General features: G+C 38.9%; 1 protein-coding gene across 5 annotated transcripts in view; it reads left to right on the top strand.

Annotated features, from left to right (window-relative positions):
• The window catches only part of LOC118817762 (rho GTPase-activating protein 42), a 185915-nt gene extending 170138 nt beyond the window's left edge, over positions 1–15777 (top strand). For all 5 annotated transcript variants that reach the window (XM_036584671.1, XM_036584670.1, XM_036584669.1 and 2 more), the window contains 3 exons: positions 5348–5413; positions 5842–5921; positions 14202–15777. In XM_036584671.1, coding sequence (XP_036440564.1) covers positions 5348–5413; positions 5842–5921; positions 14202–14290 — 235 coding nt within the window. In that variant the 3' untranslated portion in view covers positions 14291–15777. The remainder of the gene's footprint in view (positions 1–5347; positions 5414–5841; positions 5922–14201) is intronic.
• The last annotated feature ends 4547 nt before the right edge of the window (positions 15778–20324 follow it).

Here is a 20324-nt window from a genome sequence, read left to right as displayed (position 1 = left end):
CCATGAGCTGTTAGATAACAAGACAAGTAACCCATTATTTCACGATAACAATTTTGTTATCTTGAGATCACAAGTTAATTAACTCTTTATCTCAAAATAACAATCCAGAAAATTATAACTACCTCATGGCCTCTCTGGACTTCTGTGATTTTATCAAAACAAACGTTTACTAAATGTTTCGGTAGTGACAGTGATTAGCAAACACAGCTTTGAACACTTGTACACACATAAAGTCATATATTTCATTAAAACACAAAAAAGTTTATTAAATTGTTGAAAATATGGGTTTCGGTAGTGACACTTCTTATTTTTACACACTGATTTTCAGACTTTAGGGCACATTTACTTCAAAACAATGGCATCTAATTGCTCACCATGTGGCAATGAGGGATAGGGATGCAGCCTCACTTTCTGCTCTAAAATGAAGGGGTGTGTCTAAAATAAGGCTCCGCCTATGGACTAAAGCTCTTTGTGTTTTAATAGCGATGTGAAAATGGGGGTTGCAATCAAACATTTGCGATTACTTGCGAGAAGTCTTTTACGTCACTGTGGAGGAATTTCAGCTCTTCTTTGCAGAATTGTTTTAATTTGGATACATTGAATTTTTTTTTATCAAAAATGCCCTTTTAAGGTCTTGCCACAGCATCTCAATGGCATTCAAGTCAGGACTTTGACTCGGCCACTCTGAAACCTTCATTTTGTTTCTTTTGAGCCATTCAGAGGTGGACTTGCTTGTGTTGCTTCAGATTATTGTCCTGCTGTCCTGCCCAACTGCACTTGAGTTTTAGGTCACAAACTGATGGGCAGATATTCTCCTTCAGGATTTTCTGATAGAGCAGATTTCATGGTTCCATCATGACAAGTCATCCAGGTCCTGCAGAAGCAAAGCAGCCCCTGACCATCACACTACCACCACCACGTTTCACTGTTGGCATAATGTTCTTATGGTGGAATGTGACGTTAGCTTTACGCCTGATGTAACGGGACCCATGTCTTCCAGAAAGTTCCACTCATTAGTCCTCAGAATATTATCGGAAAAGTCTTGGGGGTCATCTAGATGTCTTTTGGCAAATGCAAAACGAGCCTGTGTGTTCAGTTTGGTCAGCAGTGGTTTGCCCGTTGTAACTCTCCTATGGATGCCATTTTGCCCAGTGTCTGTTAGATTGTAGAATTGTGCACATTGACCTTAACTGAGGCAAGTGAGGCCTGCGGTTCTTTAGATGTTTGTGTTGGTTCTTTTGTGACATCCTGAATGAGTCGTTGTTGAAATTTTGGTAAGCTGGTCACTCCTGGGAAGGTTCACCACTGTTCTCAGTTTTCTCCATTTGTTGATAACGGCTCTCACTGTCATTCACTGGAGTCCCAGAGCCTCAGCAATGGCTTTGTAACTTTGTACCTTTCCAGATGGTAGATTTCAAAGACTTTGTTTCGCATCTGTATTTGAATCTCTTTAGAATGTGGCATCATGTGCTGTTTCTTGAGACCTTCTAGCTGCTTCACATTGCCAGACAGGTTCTGTTTAAGTGATGCTTGCATTCAGCAGGTCTAGCAGTGATCATGCCTGGGTGCGGCTAATGAAATTGAACCCAACAGCATTTTTCCTTCAGTAAATTAAATCATTATTTCAGAACAGCATTTTGTGTTCCGGTAGGTTATCTTTGTCTAATGTTAAAAATAATTTAATGATCTGAAACATTAAAATGTGACAAATATGCAAAAATAGAATAAATTTTTCACAGCACTGTAAATCTTTCAACTTCATTTTAAAAGAAATCAAAAAGATGTTTAAAAAGAAGAAAAAACAATTTAAGAAGTACAAAAGATATTGGTAACACTTTATTTGGAGTGGTCCTTTGTAGATGATTAATAAACTCTTAACACAGTATTAGTAACACATCAACAACATATCAGTGCAGTAGCAGCAGTGAAGCATCTGAATACACTGAAGTAAATATCTTGTAGATGTTCTGTTGACACATTACTTAGATTAAGTAGATGTGTTATTGATATTTTATATGAAGTAGACTTAATATGTTACTTCCATTAATCAAAACCTAACCTTACCCAACCTAATCCAAAACCTAATCCTAACACTCACCCTGGCCCTAATCTTAGCCCTAACTTTAACCTCAACCCAAAACCTAATCCTAACACTCACCCTGGCCCTAATCTTAACCCTAACTTTAACCTCAACCCAAAACCTAATCCTAACACTCACCCTGGCCCTAATCTTAACCCTAACTTTAACCTCAACCCAAAACCTAATCCTAACACTCACCCTGGCCCTAATCTTAACCCTAACTTTAACCTCAACCCAAAACCTAATCCTAACACTCACCCTGGTCCTAATCGTAACCCTGACCTTAACCTCAACCCAAAACCTAATCCTAACACTCACCCTGGCCCTAACCCTAACCTAAACCTCAACCCAAAACCTAATCCTAACACTCACCCTGGCCCTAACCCTAACCTTAACCTCAACCCAAAACCTAATCCTAACACTCACCCTGGCCCTAACCCTAACCTTAACCTCAACCCAAAACCTAATCCTAACACTCACCCTGGCCCTAACCCTAACCTTAACCTCAACCCAAAACCTAATCCTAACACTCACCCTGGCCCTAATCTTAACCCTAACTTTAACCTCAACCCAACACCTAATCCTAACCCTCACTCTGGTCCTAACCCTAATCCCAACCTTAACCAAGCCCTAATCCAGTGTATCTCCAGGTGCAGGATGGTGTCAGTGTGTCTGTGTTGATGGTCTGTATTAAACCTGTTAATGTTCAGTTCCTCTGAGGTTTAACATCTGCAGTTCTGAACTTGGACTCCAAATAAAGTGATAAACAACTGAATTCAGCAGATTATAAACAGATTTGATTCATGTAATTAATTAAAAGTCTGTTGATAATCTACTGAACGTATTCACTGTTGCTTCTTCATTGATATGTTGTTGATTTGTTACTGAGAGTCTGTTGAGTGTTTATTTCGTCTAAAATCCACTCAGAATAAAGTTATGGGTTATGGTTTGGAACAGAAATAACCCTGTAAATAATGGTTTTGTGTATAATCCTTGTAAATATCTAAACCCTGAACACACAATCATTTTTATTTTATTTGTATTTATTTAATTATTTGTTTGCTTGTTTGTTTTGATAGAAAGGTCCACGTTCACATTCATCTGGAACAGAGTTGTTTTTATGTTATTGAAAACATTGATTTCAGACTTTTGGTGTTCCAACATAAATCACTCTGCTTTTAAACCTGACCGAACACGGCAGGCCTGAGTAACAGAAAACAGATGTCTGAGGCAGAGGAGGAGGAAACTGATGCCTGAGGCAGAGAGGAGGATACTGAGTTAAATAAAGAGGTGTTTATAGTTATTTATAAGCCTTTATTGCAGTAAAACAGCTCAAAACAAGCTATGTAATAATGTAAACTGATCGATTTTAAATGACTATTTTACATAGCTTGTCTTCTCCAGTGTGCAGTGACACATCAGCAGCGTATGGGGCTGTGTGGGGGTGAGTCAGACGCAGAGTGCAGAGAGAGATGTTCTCCTTTGTGGGAATGAGCAGTAATTGTGTTCAGCCTGCTGACGGGGTTGATGTGACCCAGCAGCTCGGCTTTGGTTGACACTCACTCCAGGGACAGATATATATTGTTCTGCTTGTCATGCAGAGGGAAAAAGCAACTTCTTAAGCCACAGATTTTCTTTTCTCATCATTTCTTCTCTCGCCCTTTTAAAAGTGATGCTTATTAATAGGAACACTTTCCATTCAGGTCGTGACCAAACCATTTCTACCTTGACCGCTGTGCTTCCGTATCCACAAAGGAAACAATAGAGCCGACCAAAAGATCTAAGTGAAAACCTCTTTGACTTTCAGCTCGAGTCACCTTTACAAAGAGCATTTACGGCTCATAAACATAGAAGGAATCACTGGAATGCCAAATAAAAGCAGTCACTGATGGTGAGCAACGATTAGCAAATCCAGGAGTACGGCGCAAAAGTTAGAGACCACCCCTCATTTATTTAACTTCCAGTCAAAACTGCCATTAAGTTATCTATTTTTGGGAAATGTTTTCGAGGAAATTAAATATATAAGCTTGCATAAGGCAGAATTAAGTGGAAGGAAAATAACTGAAACAGCAGGAATTTTTTTTCCAAATAAAGCTGTATAGAAAATGGGAATCCTAACAACCATGCAAGACCTGATAGACCACCAAAACTGTCCCAATCAGAGAAACAGCAGAGCCCAGATCTCAACATCACTAAATGTGTTGTGTATTACTTGGATGATGAGAAAATGTAACCAGCTTTGAAGACTGAACTTTGGAGGTGTGTAAAAATAAATTCTTTGAAAAACTCAAAGCAGGTCTCCTGGAAAAACAAAATGGAAAACGTAGTAAAGGCAAAGGGTGGACATGGTAACTACCCAAAAATCTGACATTATACAGTTGTATGCAGTTTTGGGCACTCCTGGTCAAGTTGCATGTTCATGTTGATTTCCTAAGTGAAAATAAGGGCATGTTTTCTATAGAGAACAGACTTCATTTTAAAGCACAATTATTTGTTGAATTTGCTGTTTTTAAGCAAATACAGAAAATGTGGCCCTGCGCAAAAGGAATGTCACATTTTGTATTTTGTGTTTTTATTCCAAAATGTTAGCAGTTATACTGAAATTGTGCACAAAAAAATAAAAATTGTCATATTTAAGTTCTCTGTAGAGGATGCAGTAAAAAATATTCACCTAGAAAATCAAAATGTCACTTGACTAGGTTGTTCAAGCTTTTGCACACAATTATTATTGTATTTCACTGTTGAGGCTTCTTTGTGATTTTCTGTGTGTGTAAAATATTAATTCAGTTTTTGAAAACTGTAAAAGTTGTAAATTGTTGCTCTCCAATGAAAAACATGTATGTCCTTTTTTGCGATTTTTACTTCTGCATCATTTGAGCTCAGCAGCTGTCCTTTATATTGTGTGAAGATTTCATGATGATTGGACCAATAGAAACACTGCTTGGAATAAAATCTCTTTCCATTAACTTACATTGAAAGTAAAGAATGTTTTGCCGTCTCCTGTAAAGTTACTATTTTGGAGATACTTGTTTTTCTTTGGACAGCGACGAAATGTTGGTGCGCTAGGTAATTTTACCGCTGCTGGTTGTAGCTCTTATGTCATCACACAGTTTATCAGCCCTGCTTCCACTCTCTCCATCACCCCCATGAGGTGCTGTCCATTGTGCAGCCTCAGCTTTAGGTCGTTTGAAGGGGCACCATAAGATCATAAGACATAGATGCATTCTTAATGTTACTGACAGATCATGTATTCATTGTGTTTTGCAGGGTGGCAGCCAGAGCACTGCTGTTTGAAAACCCCTCACCTGCAGCACCGGCCAGTCCAGTGGGAAGGTAGGATGTTTTATTGAGGGAAAAAGTATGCTTTAGCATAGGATGATTAGATTTAGGTTTTTAGGTTTGCTGTCTTGCTTTTTTCTCACCTTTGCACTTTGCTTCTGTCTAATTTTGACTCTGTTATTGTGTCTTCATTGGGCAAAAATGCCTGTGCCAGTGCAAAACTACTGAAACATGTCTTGGCTGATTGACTACACTTGAGGAAAACTGTATATTAGATTTTTCACCAACGACTGTTCATGGCCAAGATTGTGTGTTGATATTTTGTATAAAGCAGATCATTTTTAGGCATATAAAAACATTCCAAATTGACCCATTCTACAGATACAAGCACTAGAAATTTGTCTCAACATTTCAAGGCACTTTCTCTTTTTGTGTTGGTTTTTTTTTATTTATTTATTTATTATTTTTTTTAATTTCCACAGAGACGCAAAGGCAATGTACTCCTGTGAGGCTGAGCACAGCAATGAGCTGAGCTTCCCCCAGGGGGCGCACTTTTCAAATGGTAAGCTAGCAGCCACAACACACAAAAGGCCCAAAGCCACTTAATCAAAACCCAACAGGCATCAGATCTTCTTCCACTGACGTCAAAGGCTGACGTGCGTTCCATTAAAACTGAGACTACAGCAGTCGCAGTGTGTGTGTGTGTGTGTGTGTGTGTGTGTGTGTGTGTATGTGTTTGTATATATGTGTGTGTGTGTGTGAGGGTGGACAACATGGACAGGCTGCTGACTGGCTACAGCTGCTAAAGGAGAACCCTACGCTGGACATGTGATACTTTAAACATCTAGTACTTTTACCTAAATTGTTATGGCTGTATTGATTTAAAAATAATCAATATTGCGGTGGGTCCACCAGACCACTGAGTAACAAACACATCAACACCACACAGGGGTTAAGTTTGTTCCTTGAGTGTTAACATATTTTCCCCTAGAAAATCAATAAAACGTGGTTGTACTGGGGATATTTTTGTATATGACTGTAACAAACAAGTAATGAAAGCTTTGCTCCACATAGCAAACCCAAAAACAGGAGTAGTTGCATCTTGACGCCTGAATTTTATTCCTAACTGCTGCTTCAGATGTAGCTATAATGTCACACATATTGTGCCTCCTCGACATGGGAAAAAGATCATGTCAGTGCACACAAAATTAGAAGTGAACGAATGTCCCGAGCGTCACCTCCTGCAATGTTCAGCAAATGTCAGACAATCCACTGAAGCACTCCCACTCAGACAGCAGTCAGCAATGTGCACATGAGATCTCGACGGCGTCCGCTGTTATTCCGTCCTCCTCCTCGGCCCTGGGATTTATTTATTTAATTATTTTTACTGCCGCTTGTGTTTTCCACTCCAAAATAATTTGGCGGGGCACCAAGGCATTCACCCAGGTCACCATAACCTAGTGGTGGAAAGCTCCATCACTTCTCCCCTTCTCCTCAGGCAGCACAGCAAAACACATGCTTCTTTGACTCAGACCCAGGGCTGAGCTTTACTCAACTGTCAAATGATCTCGGAGATTTACGTACAGGACTGTGCAAAGGTCTTGGGCCACCAGAGAACGTTGTTGAAAACTTGGTCTGGGCTGTATGTGTTTCTGCTGGTAGTGATGCTCTTTAACAGAACAGTGGCCCCCATGATGTTTTTATCAGGGGTACAACCTCAACCTCATCCTTGTCTGGCAGGAAGACTTTTTATCATCAACTGATATTTTCTTTAATAGCCTACAATCTATTAGTTTGTATGCAACATCACAGTTTTAATGTTTGTAGTGGTCTGTTTTGAGCACTTGCCAGACATTCTCAGAAACAGTTATTGAACACAGCATTTTAATAATTCTTTAGTAAAGCCAAAGTCTTTATAGATAGTATTTGCAAAACCTGGAGCTTTCAGTGCCAACTTTGGCTTCCAAATCAAGATGTCAAGAAAAAGTCAAAATCAATAATCAAATCAATAATCATTCAGTCTCAATTATATGTTATTGCCCATGATAGCAAATATATAATTACCTTAAATACTGCATCAGCACACACTTCACAGCAGCTAAAGGCTACAAATCACTAGATCAAATATGATAAAAGAAAAAAATATAACTAATCAAAATGATCAAACATTAATAATCAAGTATAGTTATTTGGTCTGTGGAAGAGTCAGCGACTGTCTGTTCCGTCAGCTATACCATCAAACGTCATTGTGATCGAAAGAGTAAGTAATAGCTGAATATCTATGTCTGATGGGGTTAATCAGTGAGTGCACTTACATACACATAATAATCTGATAACTGAAGAAAATCAGTTATGTCAGTAATCCGATCAACACGTTTACATGCACGTGAGTATTCAGATAATGGGGAAACTCCGGGTCTACATGAGTCAGACAGTAATCAGATTTCCACTTTGCAACCAGCCAATAAACTCACAGAAGAAGACGTGACATGAAAGTAACGGAAACTTTTTTAAACATCGCGCGGCTTTACCTGAAAATATGAACATACATCATTTAGATGATGAAGAATATTCAAATCCTTTATTTCGTGTTTGGTTTCAGCGTCTTGGTTTTGCTGTGTCTCGCGACATCCACCGTCTGATCTCGCGCATGCGCAGACTGAGAAATCCGAAAGAAATCAGAGTAAGAGTTTACATGCACTGAGAAATCTGATTACTGAGCTAAAATCCAGCCTCTTTATCAGATTTCTTAATCGGATTTTAGATCAGAGTATGGTGTTTACATGACCATTTGAATAATCAGATAACTGCAGAAATCTGGTTATGACCGGATTGTTGAGTGCATGTATACACACTGTGTTATCAGTCAGTGTCAGTTTTTAATTGTGAATAATTCTCTGCTCTCAAAAATGATCAGAACCACATAATTCACTCTTCACCTGTGAAGAATGATGGTTTGTCCAGTTTATTCTCGCTATCCAAAGATTTCTCCCTTGGTGGCTCAGCTCGGACAGCCTGGCTGCTTTAAAAGCTTACACTATTTTATTTTTTTTCCGCTGTAACAAGAATCCATGAGCTATATGACCAAGAGTGAGAGCTTCACTCACAGAGGAGCTGTAATTGTGTGTATGGACCCTTCTTCAGAACTGGTTTAAAGTCAGAGTTTAAAGCTGACTTTGGACTTTTAACTGTTGATTTGACTTTAGATGAAAAACCTCTTGCTTTTTTACAGACCTCATGCCTTATGCATGTTTATTTTATTAAAATAATTGATTGAACATTCCGTTTTGTCACTATTAGACCAACAATTACACTCACAGAACTTTTCGGAAATTCCTGTTCCGGTGGTGACAATTTTAGTTTGAAAAGAACTAAAAAACACTAGCCAGCACGCAACACAGCTTGGAACAGTTGTGCACACATAAAATCATAATATTTTTCATAACACAAAAAGCTTACTTAATAGCGGAAAATATCTTTCAGTAGTGTCATTTCTTAATGTTCCACACTGATTTTCAGACTTTGGGACACATTTACTTCAAAACAAAGGGATCTAACTACTCACCATGTGGCCATGAGGGACAGGGATGCAGCCTCACTACCTGCTCTAATATGCAGGGGTGTGGCTAAAATAAATAATTTAATTCTAGGCTTGCAACTGAAATGTGATTTACTTTATTGAACATGCACGCTTATTGCTTTGAAAGCACTAAGTTACTTAACAGGTTCAAGCTTCAATAACTTCATGTTTGAGTTATATTTGAGCTATAGGTACTTAATTTTCATTTACTTTCTATCCTCACTTCTTTGATAGCTAAGATGAACTCAGACAACCCAATACTTCTAAATAGTTTCAGTTGAGCTGGCAGTATCCTGATTTTTTCAGGTTCTGTTTAATCTCAATTTAGTTAACATCTCATTTAATTGCACGTGCTCCATGTCATCTTCCTTTGCCCAAGTTGTGTTCCTTTATTCAAGAACACCAAGTACCAAGAACAGTTAAAGTGCACAGATGTGTTCTTGATCCGCTCCGATTACCGAGAACACATCACTTTATGACTTGCCAACAACAGTGGCCTGAAAGTCCCATCATTAACCGCAGCATCATCATGCCTGGAAGAGGATACTGACCCACAGCTGTGTGTTTATAAGTAAACAGTTCACTTAAATGTACTTTGTAAAAACTGAGGCTAGAAATAGACACTAAATTTGTCAAATCTTTGCTTATTTGGTACAGATAATGCCTAATATGAAAGTTTGTTCTGACGTTTCATCAGGACGAGGCTCCTTTCAGATTACTAGTGCGCAACGTCTCTCTTTCATCTTTCATCCCAGCTTGGCTCTCATCTAGATCAACACTCTATTTTAAAGAAAAAAAAACACAGTGATTGTCCCAGCTTCTATTTTGGGACTCCATGTTTAATATTCTAGATTTACCAGCTACTAAATGGTATCTTAATGCTGGTGAACTCAGTTCAGGTCTTAGTTGTGCCATAGCAAGTACACAGCACATCTCAAGTCGTGTATGAACGTTCTCCATCCTTCTTCTTGTTCTTGTGAGTCTATTCTTCATGATCTTGATACTGAGAAACAGCCGTTGTTTTATAGTCATACGCTGAAGACAAGGATAAGACAAGTTATTCATTTCTGCAGCCTGAAATGGTTTCAGGCGTCTTTGCCGTTCTGTTCAGAAAGTGCTGGAGGCTGATATTTAGCATCTGCTAAACCAGAACACAAAACGCCATCATGGTGAGAATAATAAAAATATGGAAAATGCATCCAAACTTAACAGGTTAGCATGAGAAAATGCTGTGACACAAAAGTGACACTGTGCAAAGAGAAATAAAAACAGGAAAAATTTAGTTATTTAACAGAAACCAACAAATCTGATAAGAATGCTGGAAAGTTTTTTTTAGGAAAAAAAGGAGGAATAATATATTAAAAACTGTAGGAATTATCAAATGAACTGATCTGAACTTGATTTGCCTCAATAACTTAGGCATTATACATAGAAATAGGATGCATTAACAGATTTGCATTAGTAAGTTTAGCAGATGAGTAAAGTAAATAAAACAATTAATTGCAGTTGTTTTACAGTGTCATTATGAATGTAAATGCACTGCACTGCGCAACTGTATTGTTATCTGATTTATATCATTCTTCTCTTTTATTATTCTTCTTGTGTAGATTATTATTCTTTTTTTTTCTGCCAGATTTTGCTGCGTAAATCATACTGCAGTTTTTCAAAATATCAACACCGCTCCAACTCCAGATTGTGGCTAATCCACAGCCACACTGACCTCCTCTCCTCTATGTGTCATTTTTTCATTCCTCTTTTCTCTGATTCCTCTTTACTCCCATTCATTTTCAGCAACATGTAGCTACCACTTAGGAACTCCCTGTGAACGACTTAAGAAACACCTCATATACCATGGCAACTAGCTAGCAACTGTCTAGCAACATCTTAGCAACCACCTGGGATACCGTAGCAGCCGCCTAGCAACACCTTAGCAACCGCCTGGGATACTATAACAACCACCTAGCACTCCCCTAGCAACAACCTTGAATACCATAGTAACTGCCTAGCAACACCATAGCAACCGCCTAGCAACCACCTGGAATACAATACCAAACCCCTAGCAACACCAAAGCAACCACCTGTGCTACCTTAGCAACCATCTAGCAACATCTTAGCAACCACCTGGGATACTAAAGCAACCGCCTAGCACTCCCCTAGCAACCCCCTGGAATACCATAGTAACGACCTGTGATACCATAGCAGCCACCTAGCAACCACCTGGAATACAATACCAAACCCCCAGCAACACCATGGCAACCACCTGTGCTACCTTAGCAACCACCTAGCGACACTTTAGCAACCACCTCGGATACCATGGCAACCACCTAGCAACACCTTAGCAACCACCTGGAATACCATAGCAACCACCTAGCAACACCTTAGCAACCACCTGGGATACCATAGCAACCGCCTAGCAACCATCTGGAATACAATACCAAACCCCTAGCAATACCATAGCAACCACCTAGCAACACTTTAGCAACCACCTTGGATACCATGGCAACCAGGTAGCAACACCTTAGCAAGCACCTGTGATACCATAGCAACCACCTAGCAACACCTTAGCAACCACCTGGGATACCATAGCAACCGCCTAGCAACCATCTGGAATGCAATACCAAACCCCTAGCAACACCATAGTAACCACCTGTGCTACCTTAGCAACCACCTAGCAACACTTTAGCAACCACCTTGGATACCATAGCAACCACCTAGCAACCTAGTGGGAAATGGGAACCATTTAAGCTGAGCAACCATTCTGCGTTTCCTTCAGGAAATCCATGTTTCTAGTTATTACCTGTTCACACCCCTTAATGGAGAAGTTAATATCATTTTCAGGTGTTTTTTGCTCAGTACTGTAGCTCCATGTCCGTTGCTGTCGCAGCTGCATATCAGTCGATGTATTAGCTGGAACTGAACTGAGTCATTGCTGTTGGAAGGGGGGGGGTCTGTTGTGAGGTCTGTTTTGAAAGCTTTATTGTGATCATTTAAAAGAACACAGCGCCCTGACTGTCTCTCATCTAATATTACGGCTTACTGTGCCTGTGCCTCTCTCTCCTCTCTTCAGGCCCTCTTTAGTGCTCTTTGGAATGATAATGTCTCACCGCATCAGCTCTCTCACAATTCAGGATTAGTGTCAAAACACTTGTTGTAAAAAGGAAAAACAAATGACAAACGACATGAAAAGATATAACTTAAACCCTTAAATGTGCATGAGAGCTCAGTCTGACCCTCCTTCTCGGCCCCTTTGTTCACTTGGTAGTGTTGTCGCCTCACAGCAATGAAGGGCCTGGGTTCGATTCCCTGGCCGGTGACCAGGGTCCTCCCACAGTCCAAAGACATGCAGTGAGGCCAATTGGACACGCTAAATTGCCCCTAGCTGTGAGTGTGTGTGTGTGAATGTACGTCTGTGCGTCTGCTCTGTGATACACTGGCGACATGTCCAGGGACCGCTGGGATAGGCTCCAGCTTCCCGTGCGACCCAGAAGGATAAGTGGCTTAGAAAATGTGTGTGTGTGTGTGTGTGTGTGTGTGTGTGTGTGTGTGTGTGTGTGTGTGTGTGTGTGTGTGTTACTGTCAGTAAAACAATTTGACTGCTTTACACCATGATGGCAGTTTGTAGATCAACTGGTGTTAGATAAAGGTGCTAACAGTCTAAGGGACCAATCAAAAGTTTGCAGTCACTTGACATATTAATTTTGATGGTTTTATTCAAAAATAACTTGCAGGTAGAATGTAGATTAAACTGTTTGCAAACCAGACACCAGAATGTTTATGAACTATAAACTTATCATCCTTGACTTCCTTTCATCATCAGATGACACAAGTGTGTTGAAGTTCATAAATCAGGCAATGGCTGTAAAAATTAATAATAAAAAGCTGCATGTCCACTTTTGAGGCAATACTTAAGAAGATTAAAACAACCAGAGCTGTAGCGAACCTGCCTGGATGAGGACGAGTTTATTTTACCTCCACACAGTGAGGGAGTTAGAGTTAAAAAAATTCCTCTGAGGACCACAGTTGAGGTCACCAAGCCTCCAAAACTACAGTTTGATGGTGCTGACAAACTGCTTGGAAGGCATGGCATGCTGGAATCAGTCCTTCATCGTACCACAAACACAGGCACCTGGAGTTTGCTGGATGCTACTGGAGTTCTATGGTCAGATGGGACAAAAATGAAGCTTTTGGCAACACTCAAGGTAGTTTTGGCATAAGTAACCTCAACCCTGCTGTAAAGTATCATCTGTGATGTTTTGGGGCCGTTTTTTCTGCAAAAGCCATGGGAACTTTGTCAGGATGCACAATGGAATCGGGGGATTCGAATAAAAAAGCAGCCAAAAAAGCTGAAATTGCGTCGTGGTTGGATCTTTCAGCTGGACAGTGTTTCAAAACGTACATCCAAAAAAATGATTAAAGTGACCAGAGAATCAAACGTTTGACATGGTCATCCCAGTCTCATGACCTAAACCCCACTGAAAACCTGTAGGGTGAGCTAAAGAGGAGAATCCAGATGAGAGGACCTGGAGGATCTGGGGAGATTCTGTATTGACGAGTGGTCTCAGATTGCTTTCCCTGTATCCTCTCGTCAAGCATGATAGGAGGCATTATAGGACTTGTTGCTGTTGTGTTGGCAAAGGGAGGCTGCACTAAGGACTAAATGTAGGAGGTCCCAATAATTGTGATGTGATTTTGTTTTAAAAAATGGGTTTTTGTTTTATTGGACTAGTTTTACTTTGATTTAAGGTTAGATGTTTCTCATGCGTATGATAGTGAGCTAATTATCCATAAAGACATGGCCTTCCCACCCCAGCTGGTTCAGCTAGTTTCGGGAAGCAGATTTCCCAGCTGATAATAATCTTTTTTTTTTTTTTAGTTTAATTTAATTCATCAAACTAAGATGACAAATTTAATAAAGTGTGTTCCCTATATGTGCTGGTGACATCATCCTCTTTTTTTCCTCCACTAAACTTCTCCGAACTCTGAACATCCTCTGAGCTGACGTCTCAGGGCTGAATTGTTTTTGGAAGCTGCTCTCTTTTGATTGGCTTTCAGAACTGAATCTTTTCATTTCTGGAAATTGTGCGCTTAAAAAAATCAACAAAGCTATTGCACATGACTGTATCAGCAGCAAAACCAATCATATGACTTAAAACAGTGACTCCAGTCTTCAGTATACACCTGCACCCGTGCATTCAAGGCTTTATGAGTTTCCTCCTCCATCCCCTGTTGTTGTGGTTGACTCTGGAACTGTTTGTTCTGCAGTGTATCCTTCGGTGGAGCCCGGCTGGCTTCAGGCTACGTATGAGGGCAGGACGGGACTGGTGCCCGAAAACTACGTCGTCTTCGTCTGACTCCGCCCCTGAAGACGTCATCAAACATTTCATGGTATCCATGGTAACGTAGACATAGCAGTGACATTTTAATAGTAGAAAAGCACATCCGGCATGTGGCTCGTGTGCATAATTATTATGCAGTTTGGAAAAAAAAATGAAAAAAGTGGTCATGAATATAAAGAGAGCATCAATAAATGATACATAATATATGTACATAACCTAATCATGTACGTATGCAGTCTTAAGCAGCCCTGTTTCTGCAGTCCAAACTGTTATCTGTAGGAATACAGATATATAGTACTGTATAAAACCACTGAACTGCTGTGCATTAGGCTGATGATTCTGAGATAGAAGCTTCAGCTCAAAGGTCTTATGTAGCGTAGCAGAGATTTAGGTAGCACTTTAGTATAGGAGGATATAACAACGCCCTTAAAATGTCTTTGTTGAGTCTAATCAAGCCAGTAGCTGGTAAGTAACTGCCTCCACTTCACTGTTTTATTAAGCAGTGACCAAGCTTGTGTATCATACACTGTAATCTTTGTAGTATCCATTATTATGGCCTTGTTAAGCTTCGTCAGGCCAACAGCTGGTAGGGCTGCACAATGTGGACATATATGTGATGTTAGGATAAATAAAATGGATAAAACAGTATGCGAAGCAATTATTATTGGCATTATCAGCATATTAGCATTATTATTAAAATAGCATGGTTCTGATTGGGTATGCAATTAGTAAACAAGATAATAGCTTCTTACATCAGCACTGCAAGGTTTGTGAACAGCATTTTCTATACAGGCTACAAAACCAAATATTTTTATTTTCTATATAGGTCTGCAAAAACAAGTCAATTTATTGTCGCTGCATTAACTTCCACTGAAACTTAATGTTTTTCCTTCTCCTTTGAAGTTACCATATTGGAGATATGAGGTTTTGTTGCAAGAGTGACTATATATTTAATTCCTTAAATCCCCTATAGTGATGCAGGTTTGTTGTGACAATAGCCATTATTACACAACCCAGAGAAAATATTAATCACGTTTTGAAGCTGTGCACGCATGTTTTTGGCCTTTTAGCCAAACACTTAAGTAACTCAATGCTACATATCCCCATGAATAATTTGATCCATTCTGTCATCATAACTATGTGTTTTGGAAACTCATATCACAATAATGATAAAATATCTGCAGTCTGAATAGCTGCTAACATACCAAGACAAAAACTGCTAATTAACTAGCTGCTCATTTCTACTTTATTAAGCAGCAGCTAGGCTGGATTTACCAGTTTACATTTGTATATTATATGTCATTAACTTGCATAACATTAATATGAAATAACTGATATGCAGACATACAACTTGTGCTGATTGACTAGAAGCTAAGCACACTTCACGTAGACCCCATACACCAGAAGTTAAAGGGGAACTCCATCAATTTTTCAAAAAAATCTACATAATTAAATAGTTAAGATGTAAACAAAGTCATTCAGAGTGGTTTGGTGTGAAATGTTCTGTTTTAGAAAACTTGTCGAGTCAGATTTGTTCACAGTGGTGGTGATAGGAACCAGACGTCTGAAAAGTTTAATGCCTGAAAGCTCCCTCACAGAAAGAAAACTACATGAAATGATTAGATATGTGCTGCCTGATGTCTGACACACTGTTTTATGATAGCTGTGTGATAGGGTTTTGGCTTAAAATGTATTTCAATCCATTTACTTCAGACCATTCAGAGCAGATGGATACATACAAGGCGTTGTGAGGTTGTGAGGTTTTGGATAGTAATTGTATTCATTGTGACCCCTGGTTCCTATCACCACCACTGTGGTGACATCTGAGTCTGTAAGTTTCTTTATAGTGAAACATTTCTCATCAAACCTCTCTGAATGATTTTGTTTAGATCTCAAGGACTGAAATATTCAGAATTTTTAAAAAATTGGTTGAATTCCTCTTTAACATCATCTTAGTGCATTTGAGCAAGAAAGGTTCACTTTAGAATAAAGAGTCAGGTTGTCAGTATTTGGAGGTATTGAGAGGAATCAAATGAAAATAAGCACATTATGGACCCAATACATAAAAGTACGTTTAATTAGCTAGTTAGTTATTATACAAGCAGTTATTTATCAGCTGTTGGCTCAGTAAGGCTAGTAAGAACATTACTGGGACATTATAATATCCTCATATATTGAAGTCAACATTTTAATTTTCTTTTTTTTTCTTTTTATTAATACTATTATGCTTCTGCTAATCAGTATATCACAAGTCTTACTCAGAGGCAACAGACTTAAATAAATTATCCATATTATCTCTAATTATCTCAGTACAGTCTACTTTAACGAAGGGCCAATAGAATAAAAGTCCTATGTGATTGTAAATCAAACCAGTATGATAGCCTACGCACTCTGTAATTTGTAGAATTAGTCTTATTGCACCTTGAAAGCAGTTTTGGTACGGTCACAGTCGTTTTACCAAAGTATTTCTGTCTATCCTGTCATATTTTTACTGTCAGCATTTTATTAAGTATTGTTTTATTTGGTCATATAACCTTTTTGTAACTGTAAATGTTGCACTTGTTCATACAATCAGAGATAAAGTTGATTCATTGTTACCATACTTAGGTCACACAATGTGTAGAGATTAGATTCAAAAGCATTCTATGCCACTGATTGGCTCATACTGTATTACATGTTTTCATTCTGTCAATAAATGTCTATACATGTCTACTAAAACTAAAGCTCCCACAATCTGTATCAGCAGAAATGACTTCTGAAAAGTCTCAATCATAAGACGATACAATTAAAACCTTCTGTGCTGAATGTTCCAGGGGGGAAACAGGGTGGAGGCAGGTGCCAAGATCTCTGTGTTCTTTTCCATTTAAATGCATAAGAATGTGCCACGGCCTTGAGGGCTGATGCCGGAACGATACTCCCCTTAACTGAGTCTGGCGAGGTCAAATCCTCCATCATAAATGTCTTAAAATACAGCACTGGTCAGAGTCATTGTACACTGACATTAACTCCTTAATGAACTTTTGGGCAGCTCTAATGTATTAATCAAGTTTTATTAATGTCTAAATGTATAACTTAATTAGTTTCTCTTTTAACGTACTTATTACACAATACACACTATTACTTACTATACACAACACAGCCATCTCCATCACTTTTCACTGTACAGTCATTGCATTTTATTACTGTAGAATTTGACAGGAAATTGAAGTACATATGAAAGCACTGACCACTGATTACAGTACTACGCAAAAGTCAGAGACTTCACGTTCCAGTCAAAACAGCCACTGTAGACGTCATTCCTTTTTCAGGAGATTAGATATGAGATACTTGCAACAGGAGGAGAAAGTTAAAGAAAAATAAGTGAGTTTCCAAAACTGGACTTGAAAAAATGATCAAAAAAAAATGCAGAGAAATTGAGAATCCTAACAACCATGCAAGATGCAGGAGAACTCCAAAACCATCCCCATCAGATAAACAGCGCTTAAAGCTTTCATCTTGGAGAGAAAGGAGAAAATCAAGCTCCACTCTTGCTTCTGTCCATCCTGTGAGACAACTCAACGCTTTGATTCTGTCAGGATGTGTAGCTGTTAGAAAGGCATTACTGAGAAAAGGAAACAGACAAAACAAAAAAGAAAAAAGTGCTAATCAAACAAAGAATCTGCTCAGAAAAACAGGCTGTCCAGACCTCAACATCACTTAATGAGTTGAATCATGAGAAGCAGAAAGTGCAACCAACTTCTAAGACTGAGCTCTGGAGGTGTGGAAAAAACGTCCCTGCAGATTTATTTGAAAAACTGAAATCAAAGCTGCTGAAAAGAACGGAAGCTGTAATAAAGGCAAAAGTGGACACATTAAATACTGAAAAACTGGACATTATATTTCACTGCTGTCGGAACAAAACCTCAAACCCCTTCATTTTTGTAGTTTTTCAGTTTTTTAAGTAATATAAAAATGCCTGTTGGCCTTAACATTTTGTGTAAATTTCATGATGAATGGACCAAAATAAAACGGCCCAAAATGATTTGGGTAAAAAGTCTGGTTCCATTGACTTACATTAAAAGTACAGTAGGTTTTTTCCTTCTCCTGTAAAGTTACCATTTTGGAGATACAAGGTTTTGTTCTGACAGCAGTGATATAGTTGTTGAATCTTCTCCTTCATTTTCTTAATTATATGAAGCTTCTAATGAATACCTTTTACTTAGTGGCCATTTGGAATGGTCTCTGACTTCTGCACAGTTCTGTAATTTAAGTCCAGCCATGGTTGAACTTTTATGTCTTTGTACACTCTTGATAGAGATGCACTGCAAGGTTACAGAGTGACATAAAACCACAGTATCTCCCTTAGTGTGAATTATTGTCTACATCAGGGATGAAGTCCAGGCTATATTTCTTTGTGGCCCCAACTGGGAACATATCCTTGAGACCAGAACAGGGATGAGGATCATCTACAGTGAGTTCCTCAAGGAATACCACACAGTATGTTGAACTGAAATGAATAACGGTGTACTACTGAACTGGCTCATTAACCAAATGACAACCAAACTGAACAAGAAAAATCATCTCCCACAATTTGTCTTATGCTTACTACACTACGTTTACTAGATTAGTTTCTAGATAAAAGCAAAGCAAGAGCCAAGATGTAACAGGAATGCATCGTTCACCACAGTAAAAAAATCACTGGAGCTTGAAACTAAATTCAAACATAGCCAAAAAAAAAGGAGCTCATTAAACTGTACTTTTATCGAGGACTTCCATATTGGAACCTTCTAAAAGGCTTAACGTGCTACACTATGACCTAGAAACACCAAACCTCTCTCCCGTCTTACTGGTTATATACTCTGTTTCATGTCAAAAGCACAAACACAGTCCAAAGACAAATCAATCAGTTTCACTTTATGCCTTTTCTCCTCATAGAACTGTACAGAAAACAGCTTAACATGGATTTATGTACTAAAACAATACCCTGGCTCGCATACTGGTCATAAACACAGAGGACAAACCTAAACCTAATCTAAAAATAAAGTATGAAGTTCTGACGTTTCTGAGAAACCAGCTTAACGACACATCATATACTAAACGAATGACCTAGGACCACCTAATTTCTCCATATATTATTGGTCATAAACGTGTTTAAAACTAAAAGATAAACACATAATCTGAAAATAATGTGAAAAGATTGTTATGCTTCTATTGATCCATTATAAACAAACAGTTTATAGTTTATAGCTATGGCTTAAGGTAATAAGACACTGACCTCCTCTAATAGCATGCTAATGTCTCGGTAACTAGCTAGCTAACTTTCCCGTTCCACCTTAAATAGTCCAGCAGTTCTGACGCCTAAAGCACCAGAATGGAACTGCTGCACCATTTAAGGTGGAACAGGAAAATTCAAACAAGAAGCTGGTGAATATCTGCCTTCAGCTTAATATCACTGAAGAATTTGGGGGGTGATAATAAATGATTGCCCCCCTCTTTGAAGGCATATGATGCCCTAAATGTAACTAAAGCCCAGCAGTGAGGAGCTGAACTTTACCCTCCTCTGCTGTCACTGCAGACTGGCAGGGTCGCCTACAGAGCAGCGCTGGTAGCTGATAATGAAGTAATGTTTTTTTTGAGGGTCCCATTTCGTAGGGCAAGATTTCAACCACTACCCCTTGTAACTCAGTTACAAAAGGGTTAGGGTGACACTCGAAACAAGGGGTAGGGGTAAAAAGAAGAAATGGGACAGGGCCTTGGTCTCGACAAAATATTTAAATGAAAATGATCTTTTTTGTATTTGCACAGGATCCATTTCCGCCAGCACGTGCAACAATATCGCCGCATTAATTAGCATCAGGCTGTTTTCTGAAAAGGGAGAATTCTTGCTTTGTCTTTGGATTACAGTTCTGCTTTTTTGGCACAAGACAGTGTTTATGACCAGTAAGATGGACATTTAGTGCTGCTAGGTCATTGTTTTGAATCATTAAGCCACCTTAAGCTTTTTAGGCATTTTTTAAACATTTTAAAATGTCCCTCCATGTTCCATGATCTTCTCTGGACTGTCATGACA

This window comes from Colossoma macropomum, unplaced genomic scaffold (assembly GCF_904425465.1).
Source record: "Colossoma macropomum unplaced genomic scaffold, Colossoma_macropomum, whole genome shotgun sequence".
Taxonomy (NCBI): domain Eukaryota; kingdom Metazoa; phylum Chordata; class Actinopteri; order Characiformes; family Serrasalmidae; genus Colossoma; species Colossoma macropomum.
Note: the sequence above shows the minus strand (reverse complement) of the source record. Positions and strands in the feature narration are given on the sequence as shown.